Genomic DNA, 12,526 nt, shown 5'->3' with positions numbered 1-12,526 from the left:
TCATCAGATTCATTAGACCTATAACACACACCTGCTCTCATTTTTTCTTTCCCAGTGCTTATGTCACACCAAACAGACTCAACATTGCATTGTCCACCAACATCAATTGGATGCACTTCCTTAGATTTTGTGTTTCTTAACTAACAGCATAACCCCGCCTCCCTTTCTGTCCTGTCTATCCTTTCTGTACACATTGTACTCCCCAAATTCCAATTCTGCACTGCTTATGTCTGTGTGACACCACGTCTCTGATATCCCAACAATGTCTCTGATGTCTTGAGTAGCACTTCAAGCTCATCAGATTTATTAACTATACTCCTAGCATTGGTGTACATGCAAGTATACATGCACCTGTTTCTACTCTTAGTTACCCTAACACAGCCCATGTATTTACTTGTTCCACTATGACTCCCAGCAGTCCTGGAAATCTCCACTGCCTGCTTTCCAGGCTGCTGCTCATTCTAATAGAAGCAGTGCAAGTGACTATGCCTGCGGCCACTGTTAACCTTTTAGTCTGTGTGTCCCCCCCCCCAAGCTAGCAGTTTTCTGCCCTCCTAACACTGCCTCGATAGCATCAGCAAATATTCTTGCACCCTTTCTATTTAAGTGTACCCCATCCCTGTAGAAGCAGTCTCTCCTGTCAACATGCACAGACCAAGTTGTAAAAATTTCTACCCCTTGAGCCTTGCACAATCTCTCCAGGGCCAAATTGATTGACAAGGCTCTCATCATATACTCCCTCCTATCATGTCTGGGTAGAATTGCACACACTTTCACATTCAAACTTATCTCGCGACTTTTTTTCAACATTGACCTGTACTTGTTTAGTAAATCTGCTGATATCTCACTCTTAATGTCATTAGTTCCAATGTGTACAACAATATCACCTTTTGTGCCCTTTAAAGATGATATCTGCTCTACAACATCATCAACTTTTGCTCCTCAGACATACCCTGGTCCTGTTCCAATGTTTAGTCAGTTTGGTGTGATATAATATATCACACCAAAACAGTCTCTCTCCTGTTAACAAGCACAGACTCTGCTGATAAAAATTCTACCCTATGAACCTTGCACATTCTCCCCAGGGCCGAATTGATTGGCAAGGCTGTCACGTACGCTCTCTCCTATAGTGTCTGAGTTGTAACTTACAACTCACTACTCGTACACGTTCATTAGCTAAATTTAAAAATAAGCTAATGAACATGACTAAGATTCTGCATTCTGCACTTGTATGTATACCTGATTATATAGCCAAGTGATCTGGAGTGAGAATGTAATAGTACTACACACTCTTTGAGTGGACTGTGGTTCACTCTAAGATCGTGTAACAATTAACGATTGTATTTGTGCTTTATTATAAACTCCTGTACCTGGCGGTTTTGCTAGAGTATAAACAAGAACATTTTTTAGGCCTAACATAGCTGAGTGATTAGAAGCAAGAGTGTAGTCTACTTCCATTTTGAGTGGACCATGGTTCAAGCTTGTATAATTACTAAATATGATTTAATGAATGTATTCATGACTTATTGTGAACTCCTCTCCTGGTGATCATGCCAGAGTATAAATAATAACATCAGCAAACTTAGACATTAACCTTGATATATGCTAATAAATATTGAAAAGTGTAAGGGGTCCAGCACTGTACCCCGAGGGAACACTAATAACATTTAGTTCATGAAGAGCAGTGACCATAATAACCACTCTCTCTTATCCATAGAAGTATCTTGTCTTTAATGTTGTACTGCTCCAATATATATGAGGGGGGGTATCAAAAAGTTCATACCCTTACCTTGAAATAATAGCCCTAGAAAGGTGAAACTTCACAGGAACTTTAATCCTTTTCCATGTACTCTCCATGTGTAGTAACACATTTCTCCCATCTATGGATCAGTTGTTTAATGCTTTGATCATAGATTCCACACTTTTTGCCTGTAACCGCGATTCCACTTTATTAATGACTTCCTGAGATGAATAAAAGCTGCATCCACTCAATGGTTTTTTCAATTTACACCCAGCATTCGCTGTTTGTCACCAACCAATCAAAAAAGTTCTCAACATCTGCATTACGCAAATCCAACAATTGATGAGAACTTTGCATTTGACATTGCTTCTGCAAAGGCGTCAGCAATCTTGGAACCCATCATGCGGAGATCTTAGATATGTGCTTAGAAATGGTCATGAAAAATGCCGTGGGCAGACTGATAACTAATTCCCACTGCATTTGCGATAAAATGAATTTTTACACGTCTGTCACTCAGTGCCAACCGTCTCACTGTCTGTAGATGTTGATGGCCTTCCTTCCTTCTCCTGGCTCGTCGAAGACACTTGCCCTAGAACTCCTGTTTCTGCTTTTTTACAGTCATAGGATGGACAATTCTGCCCATACACAGCTTTCATTTCTTCCTCAATTTCCTGAGCTTTCTTGCCCTGCAACTGCAGGAACTTGATCACTGCTTGATACTCCACCTTGTCAACCATAGTGTCCTTCCTCAGATTCTGGGCTCCACCTCTGGTGTACGATTACCGACGGGAATGAAATTTCACGTTAGTTATTGAATATGTAGACAACTTATATTAAAAGCAGCATCTTCCTACTGATGTTTTGTGTGTGTCAGGATACAAACGTTTTTTGATACCCCTCGTATATATATAATTTAACATTTTCAGTTTCCAAAATTTCAGACCTAATTATTTTCTGTAAATTCTTCCACAGGCTGTAATAAGAGTTAAAATCTATCTTGATAAATGTTTATAGAGAATGGAATCATCATTGTCTCTAAACTTTAAATATTTTATTTAATGAAATACTGAACAGGTGCACTGTGTTTTAAATTGCAGTATGTATTTATGTTCGACTGTTTTGAAAGGATACAGGAAGAGAGAAGTTGGCCTGTTGGTAAGTAGGTTTTTGTTATGTCCAGTTTTACATGAAAGCATTGTAGAAATTATATTTTGTGGTAGTCTCACTTTGTTAATTAACCTTTGTTATCCATTATTCCTGTTCTCAGTGTTGACATAGAAGATCAGTATTACAGCATGACCAAAATGTTTGCATCATATTTAACCTGAAATTAGCTTGGCGGAAAAATGTAAAAACATTAGTGTAGTGGATGTCCCATACCCCAAACAGTTTTGCCCATTTGAAGATATATTTGAAATTCTTGAGCTCTATTTATTTTCTATTATTTTAAAGTTTTAGAAGTCAAGGAAACATTTTGTTTAAAAAATTTTTATATCACTTTAGTAGGACACATTGAAGTCTTTTTTTTGAAAAAGAGGAATATGTTTAAATTCAGTCTTCAAAGAAAAACATAAACCAGATTAAAAAAGTGACATGTATTTATTCTTTATGTTCTTTGTGCTGACACCCTAGTTCCCATAGTCAATGACTGGCAGCTTTTTTTGTTCTGCTAAAAAAGTGTCTTTTTGGACAGAACCTTCAGCCTGATGACAATGTCAACTCTGTTGTATGTTACTGGTGCGCATGCACACATGCACAACCTGAATGGCTTCAGTGACAGTAGAAATCTCTGTCACATTGGGACAAACATTTGAACTGCTTTGGTGACAGTGCCAAAAAGTAATGAAACAAATGCTCTTTAATTTGCATACAATGTATTATTACTGAAAATTGTTTACTTAATAAATTATTTGCATGGGCTTTAATCACTCTTCATACGAGGTCTGTTCAATAAAAAATTATCATAATTTTTCATGAACAACCATGCCACTTGCTATTTCTAGCTGAGCTACAGAATTTAAGACCAAACCAAGTTGCATCACATAGTAACTGCGCAGTTGACTCATGTGTATATAGTGTATAGTATTAATTGTAACACGGCTCTGGGATTTCCCGCAACTTCGCATGGCGTCTTCGTAGCCAGGTGGGAAGGAGCAACAGTGCGTAGCACATGCTTCTTGATTAGACCGGGATTCGAGCCCGTCACCACCAAATACGGAGGATGCAGAAAGGTCAAGGGAATGACCACATATTCCCGGAGCAATATGGCCTTAGTTGCTAATGCTCCTAAAAAAATAGCAACTTTGCATCAAGCAATGTGATGCATACAAAACTCTGTAAAGGCTAGATTTATGTAGGTTAGTGTGCGGCTGTGTTGTTCATCTGGCCTGTTAGCCTAAAGGCCTGGAGGTTTTTGAAAACGTCCAGTTTACCATCCATCCACTGCCACAAGCAGGTGGGCCGGGTAGTAAGGAGTGTAAAGCACTGGCAGGGTGAACCCTATGGCAGCCAAGACAGCATGCACACAGTGTAACCTTGGCTGTTTGTCAATTTTATGCCCATTCAGTTTTGCCTACGTAAAAATCTACGTAGGTTGCTCTCAAATTTTGTTTCTCTCTCAAGAAAACATCAGCTGAAGTGTATGAAATGTTAAAAGAGGCTTATGGTGAATGTATGCTTCCATATAGCACAGCTAGCAGGTGGTTTAGAATGTTTAAAGATGGATGTGATTCAATTAAAAAATCGGCAGTCCTGGAGCTCTAACCACTGCTATCACTACAGAAACCATAAATATTGCTTCTGTAATCGTGAGAGAAGGTTGTTGTATAGCAGTAAGGCAACTGGCAGAGATGTTGAGAATATCAGTAGGAAACATTACTGTCCGTGACCATTTGCATATGACATGTTTATGCACGCTGAGTTCCAAGACTACTCACCCTAGTAACAGCAAGTTTGCATACAGGTTTGTCAGTAATTGCAACAGATCGTTATTGAAGCTGGTGAGATTCTGCACATGGTGATAATGGCAGATGAGACATGGCTTTCTCATTTCAACTGAGAGAGTAACCAACGATGCTTAGAAATTTTCGTCATCACCAACACCAAAAAAAAAGCAAAAGTTGTGACTTCTGCAGGCATTCTGCAGAAGTCATGCAGATGTGACTTCTGCAGACATTTCTGATGAAGCAGAAATAACAATAGTGTTCAGAAGGTTTACACACAGCCCTAACAAATCTTTTGATATCCTGATTTCTGTGTCTGTGGAAATTGAGTTGTCAAAATCCAACACTCATTGAATCCCAAAGAGAAATCAGTTTTCCCTTGCAAACTAAAAATTCTTCAGTAAGATTATTCTGATATCAGTGCACAGAATTCTCTGAATGGGCATTGAGCTTGGAGGAAGAAAATCCTTGTTTTAAAACAGCCATGTTTTTCAGTGATGAAGCTAATTTCAAAATGCTGGATGGAGTTAATCAGTGTACACACACACACACACATACATTCTAAAAATAGCAAAACACCTGAGTATTTCTCGAACATGCCACAGACTCCATTCATCTTCATCCATGGCTCTGCTATGCTGAGAACTAATATCCTAACAAATGACACCAAACATGAAAATTCCCAGTAGAGTCTCTCTGAACTTGACAAACTGAATTGTGTGCAATTCCTGTTGCCCTGTCTCTTGCTAAAACCTCTTGTCCCAGGAAATGCCCGGGCAAGAAACATGTTCATGCATAACATTCTAACCCTGCTATGAGGGGTGGATTCCTCCACCTGGCTAGCCCAACTTCTGTGTCAGGCACACACCTGGAGAAAATTCCACTGTACACATGTGAATGCTCCAGAACTGCTAACCTTAGGGGAGGGGGTGTTACTCTATCCATGAAATGCACATTTGCTGACCCAGATATTTACTGGGTTGGACATATTCCTAGATCTGACTGTTGGTTGTGGACTTGATCTTGGCTGAACCAGGTTTTAACTGGGTGAGATCTACCCATGAACCTGACTGCTGACCTAGGATTCCTTCTGTATGTGGGACTTGGTACTACCTACTGAAGTGTATATGCTTGTAACTGAAGTCCTCTTCAGAGTAGGATAGAAGACCCCATTCAGGGAATGATGAGGAATTATACCCTGGCTTTGCCAAGGTGGAATTCTTGACCGAGCTTCTCTGCTCAAAATTCTTGCATGGGAAGACTCCGGCTTGCCACTGTCCACCCTTCTCCTTCTACCTCCTTTGCCTTTCTTAAATCTTATATTTTTCTTCCTCTGAGGGGGGGGGGGGAGATAGCTTCCTCTCTCATCTGAGTTTTCTATACACTTGAAGTGGTGGAACCCATGTTTAGTCTCCAGAGCTAAGTTCCGGTCAACCCTTCCCCATCTCTTCTATCATGCAGTATGACTGATGACTTTTGAGGTTATGATGGACGTCATGGCGAGATCCAATCTTCTTTACATTTCAAGGGTACAGCTCTAAAACGGTGTTCACAGGCCGGCCGCTAGTAAGTACACCGGACCAAACCTATTGGTAAACATCTAGGAGGCTTCCGGATCAGTAGTGTATAATCTTGCTACCTCTACTCTGCCAGATAGTGACGGGAGGGAGTCCGAATAGTGTGTTTGCAGGGGGCATTGTCAAGGCCACATTATGCCAAGGATCTGGGTATATCCTTACCATGTGTACGGCATATCCACAAAATTCATTACTTCATACAGCATGTCCCCCCCCCACTTTGTCTTACTGTTGAATACATAATGAATTGTCAAACTAATAGAGTAAGCTTATCTGCAAAAAGATCTAAACCTCCCAAACACTTCCTAGTTCATTTCACAAATATATATGGTCTCAATTCTAATCTCAACAATGTCCATTTCCACTTGCATTCTGCCAAACCTCATGTGCTTTTTCTGACAGAATTTCAGTTATCAGTTGATTCAACTACTGCTCATCTCGGTTGCCCAAATTATTTGCTGTATGATTCCTTTCACCTCAAAGGTCAATCATATCCCATCACTTCCATCATGCAGTATGTTTACTTGTGCATATGTCCGTTCTGATATTCCCTGTCAGAGACTTGGTAATTTGGAATCTCCTCTTTTCAATCTTCTCTGGCTTAAAATCTCTCTACCTCTGTTTCAAATCATCTGTTGTCTCTACCGTTCTCCCAACTGTACTAATCACTTGGAGTTCTTCGACTTCCTCTCTCTGCAATTTAACTTTTTCCAACCGAACTTACATTGAGGTAATTTTCCTTGGTGATTTTAATGTTCACAACTCCAGCTGGCTTCTGTTTTCTAGTCACGCCGACCCAGCTGGTCAAGATGCTGAGGCTTTTGCAATTACTAATGACCTTGCACAGATTGTTCATTTACCTACAATAATACCAAATAATCCTAACCATACAGCCAACATGCTTGATCTTTTTTCACAAAGAACCCTTCTAAGTACATGGTCGAAGTGAGTGATCCATTAGGCACCTCAGATCACAACTTGGTGATTGTCTCTTCGCCAGTGGAACCTTTATCTCATGGCTATTCCCAATCTCGTGTTGTTTGGCATTACAAGAATGAAAATAGGATGACCTGCGAGGTTTCTTTTCCTTTATCAGATTACTGTTTTAAAACTTCTGTCAACGTTTGCTCAGATCGTGTCAGTGAAATTATTCTTGTAGCAATGGAATCCTTTATTCCGCACTCCACTTTAAAATCTCATCCTTTATCTAAACTTTGGTTTTCCAATAAATGTGCTAAGGCTGTTCAAGAGAAGAACTTTGCATATCGTAATTTGCTTGTTTCTAATTCTTCAGTTTCATTTTCTGCCTACACCAAACCTCGCAACAATTGTAAAGCAATTATTAATCAGTCCAAACTAGATTTGGAACAGGCTAAGAGTAGAAAACTTGCTTCTTGCCCTAATGGTAGCTGAGCATTCTGGTCGCTTGCCAAAGCTATTGGCCGCAACTTTTGCCCATCTCTGCTCCCACCTCTGTTAACACCAGATGGCTCTGTTGTCACTTCAGCCAAAGATAAAGCTGACCTGCTAGCATCCCATTTTTCTTCAAACTCATGTATTAATGATCTTAGTAAAACACCTCTCACCATTCCCAGCACGCTCCATTCAATGCCTGCTGTGGTCTTCCGTCAGAAGGACTTTGACTATTCTTGACCTAAGAAAGCTCCAGGTCCTGATGCGATTTCTCCACTTGTTCTCAAAACTTGTGCTCCTGAACTTACTCTTGTTCTTTGCCGCCTTTTTTCACTTTCTTATTCCAAAGGTGTTTTTCCTTCTGCTTGAAAATTTGCTCATATCCAGCCAGTTCCTTAAAAAGGGTGACAAATCCCTCCCATCCAATTATTGTCCCATTGCAATTACTTCTACTATTTCTAAAGTAATGGAGAAATCAATTAAATGCCAACTCTTAAACTACCTAGAAACCTTCCGTCTGACCAATGATTGCCAGTATGGATTCCATCAGTGTTGATCCACTTGTGATATTCTCCCTTATGTTACCCATTTATGGACAAATTCAATGGAAAAAGTTCGGTGAAACACAAGCAGTTGCTCTTGACAGCTCAAAGGTTTTCGATCATGTCTGGCATAAAGGTCTTCTAACTTTTTTTTTGTAATTAATTGTCAACGGTTTGCCAACTGTTTTTAGTAATTGGTTATCCAGTTTTCTTTCTGATTGCTCACTGAGGGTGATGCTAGATGGCTCCCTATCTTCTAACTTCTCCACTAATGCTGTTGTCCCCCAAGGTTCAACTCTTTCCCCCACTCCTTTCCTCTTGTGTATTAATGACCTTCTTCCATTGACTGGAAATCCTATCCATAGTTTTGCCGATGATAGCACATTGCATTCCACTTTCCATTTTGAGAAAAATGGAAAGTGGAATGCAATTCTCTGCTCAATCAGCTTCAATTTCTTGGATATCCACTACCAATTCCTTAAATGCCAATCTCCAGGTAATTCTCTAGTGGGGCAAAGACAACTTAGTTGATTTCAATCCTTCCAAAACTCAGTCTTTTCTTATATCTCACAAAAAGGATTCTTCTGCTTCTGTGCTTATCTTTTGTGACACTACAATTTCTAGGCAAGTTGATATATCTCTTTGGGGATTACCCTGACTTCTAATCTCTCTTGGCACAAGCACATTACAAATATTGCTTCCTCTGCATCTAAAAAACTTGATGCTCTCGCTTCTATTTTGCTCTCGGAATTACTTCTCTTCCAAACAGCTGTTCACTCTGTACAAATCTTCCCTACCATGGAATATTGTTCCCACATCTGAGGTGGTGCCTCCAAAACCTCTCTCAGGCTTCTAGGTTCCATTCAGAAGAAGGCAGTTAGGTTAATTAATGACTCCTCTCTCTCTCTCTCTCTCTCTCTCTCTCTCTCTCTCTCTCTCTCTCTCTCTCTCTCTCTCTCTCTCTCTCTCTCTCTCTCTCCACTTGCTGTCTCATAAACTTACTGTTTCTGCTGCATGCCTTTTCAACAGATTGGCTTCTATAATTCCCACTCTCTCTTTCAAAACAGTCCAAACACGTGCTGCCACCAGCCAACATCCATTTACTGTCCAACTTCATACCCACAGAACCAACTTTTCATATTCCTCGTTTATTTATTCAACTGGCCTTTTCTGCAGAAGTTCGTCTAATGTCAACAAATATCTTCTCTCGTCTTCTCAACCTCCAACCCAAAAACGGTACTAAGTACTATAGGTTCTAATACCTCTCATATTTGGGGTTTACATTTAAAAAAAAAAAAAAAAAAAAAAAAGCTATCCCAACCTACCTCCTACTCCCCCACCCTTTCTGGCTTTCATCCTTCCCTTCCACAACAAATCTTGGATCTTCTGGAATTTTTCTAGCAGGCCCAGTACAGTGCCCTTATAGCAGAGTATTGCGTGCTTCCCTGTGGCTTAGAACTGAAGTCAGGGGGTGACTGACCTTGTGTTTTTCACCCCCAGACTGCTAAACACTAATGCTGGTCACAACATAAAATGCTACACTACACTACACTGACACACCATACAGTACACCCATGGCCGGTGCATGGCTTACACCAATACAGAAAACCTAACATTGAAGGGGGGAACCCTGGAAACCACAACTATGACACACACACACACACACACACACACACACACACACACACACACACACACACACACACACACACACACACACACACACGTTCTAAAAGTAACCCTAATTTAATTGGCTTAACCCATCTAAAGTTATACCCAGGGACTCACATCTAGTGAGTATGGGCTTGGCACACCCAGGGTCCTGAGCTGGGTGTCATCATTCTTCTCTTCCTTGGTGATTCCCTTCTACTTCTGACTCTTGTTCTCTCTCTCTCTCTCAGGGTAACTCAGTGCATCATAGCCACAGTTGCTAATACACCAACAAACTTAACAACAAGAAGGTAACTCAGATTTTTTTTTTTTTTTTGGCTGTTGCAGAAAAAGCCTCAGGCTTCCTTGCACCATATGGCTGATGATGATGATGATAATAATAATACTAATAAGGAGCAAGGTGGTGATGATGCTAGAAGTATGCTCGGACTTGGCCATCAGGCTGAGTTTGGGCCCCGTAGCACAAATCATAATTGGGCTTGGGTTGGACTGTGTAGCATAGATAACATTCAGATTCAGGTAACTTTTAGGTTCAAATTTTATGAAACTTTAAGTATTTCAGGCTTCTTTGAGTCATTTTTTATTCCAAAGAAAAAGCACGTAGCTTGTAATAGAGAAAACATAGAACATAAAGTTAGCTGTCAATGTTTGTGTTGCAGTCAAGGAAGAACAACACGTGGACTAGGAATTCCTCATTAGTACTAGAGAAAGGTGAGGTTCCATATTATTATGAGCAGACTTCAATCGAGCTAAATAAAACACATGTTGAAATGCAGATGAAGTGGGAAATTGTTTTCGCAATGAAACGCAATCAGGTTGAACTTCCTTGGCCATGAAATGAGAGTATCATAACAGAAACAAATTAGTGTGATAATAAAGCTTTCCTTTCCTCTTAGTTGCAATGAAGTGTAGCTCTCATATGTACAGGCAGGGATGAACTGCTGTAGTTAGCAGTTTTTCCAACTATGGCAGCAAATGGCAAATTGTAGGGGATTTGTAAAGTGAGTTAATGACAAATGGTTAGAAATGGTTTTAAGAAGTTTCGGAACAAATTGCTGTTTATATGGAATACCGGTATTCCATATACCTGATTGCAGAAGATTAGACCAATTGGAATGTGTTCATAACCCACTACTGTTATGTCTGTAGCAGTTCAGTCTGATTGTTCTCTTGACTTATACTGCAGCAGAAGGAAATGTGGATTTTTAAGGTTATAAAATTTGATTTGGTGACTTTTTATAGGAAAAGATAGACTTTTAACTGCATTTGGGGACTTGTTAATAGCAAGAGTTCACAACACTGATTTCTGGATCTTGTGTTGTCTGATTCAGCATGTGAACAGTATTTATGAATAGGTTTTGAGTTTTTAGTTGTTTTTTCAAATATATTCAGAAGAATTGCATGCCACTCAAAATGAATTTTGATAAAATCAGAGAGAAATTAAAAAGTTGAGAAAATAGATACGTACAATGATAACCTAGTTTAACGTAATATAATAAAATATATAATAATAAGTAGCAGGCAGTAGCTTTCAAGACTAACAAGTCTCTTTTTCAACTGAATTTAAATACAACGGATAAGTGCAATGAGCTGAGTGAGGCATGTTATTCATTTACTATTGTTGTTGCATAGACGTGCAGTTTTTTTTACTCCACTGATTATCTAGCATTGGAGTAAAAAAAAATCAGTGGAGTAAAAAAAAAAAACAGCGCACGTCCATGTAACAACAATAGTAAATGAATAACGTGCCTCACTCAGCTCATTGCACTTATCCGTTGTATTTAAATTCAGTTGAAAAAGAGACTTGCTAGTCTTGAAAGCTACTGCCTGCTACTTATTATTATATATTTTATTATATTACATTAAACTGGGTTATCATTGTACGTATCTATTTTTCTCAGCCATGTACACCAGGCCCATTCGTTACTAAATTAAAAAGTGGTGAATATATTCTGAGAAGAAAGAAGAAAAAAAAAAAAAAAAAAACATGGTAAAAAGTTAGGTATGGAAATTGTTTTATGAAATACAAGATGCAACTACTGAAGAGAAAATTGGTGCCATTAAGTGCATAAAATGTCACTCTCTTAAGTCAATCTGCCAAAAAAAAACTGGAACTTTGCATTTAAGTTGTCATTCTTGTAAAATCAGGGGACAACGTAACATAGAGAAGCACTTACATCCACCTTCTTTGTATATCATAAAGTAAAGGATGAAGTGACTAAAACTTGTGTCTCACTATGTTGCTAAGAAGTTAAACCCTTTGACATTGTGACTGGTTCTGGCTTTATAGAGTACCCAGTTTTTAATAAAAGTATGATCACTGCATAGAAATCTGAATGCTAGAGATTTTTTACCACATTCTACTACAATTTCCCACAATGCACAAAAATAAACTGAAAAGTTGTGCAAAACACTCATCTCCAGTATTCAGTCATTAATAAATCTCTATCAATATAGTGCATCTACCAAATGTGGACAGATATAAGCACATATCCTATGTGTAATGCTAACGTTGCACTACATTAATGATAACTGGAAGCTGAAAAAAAGTACTGTTCACTTGTGAATTTCCTAATGATCGTAAAACTGCCACTAATATAGAAAATAGTTGAGTCACAGGCTTGTGAAATTAGGTCTTTG

At 39.1% G+C, this 12,526-nt stretch overlaps 1 protein-coding gene across 1 annotated transcript in view; it reads left to right on the top strand.

Annotated features, from left to right (window-relative positions):
- The window catches only part of Snx27 (sorting nexin 27), a 300,277-nt gene that overhangs the window by 276,370 nt on the left and 11,381 nt on the right, over positions 1 to 12,526 (top strand). The window contains exon 12 of the mRNA XM_090381146.1: positions 2,839 to 2,896. Within this exon, the coding sequence (XP_090237272.1) occupies positions 2,839 to 2,896 (58 nt within the window). The remainder of the gene's footprint in view (positions 1 to 2,838; positions 2,897 to 12,526) is intronic.

Source organism: Mastigoproctus giganteus, chromosome 9, assembly GCF_048544385.1.
Source record: "Mastigoproctus giganteus isolate SK-2022 chromosome 9, ASM4854438v1, whole genome shotgun sequence".
Lineage (NCBI taxonomy): Eukaryota > Metazoa > Arthropoda > Arachnida > Uropygi > Thelyphonidae > Mastigoproctus > Mastigoproctus giganteus.
This window is presented reverse-complemented; position numbering and strand designations above follow the sequence as displayed.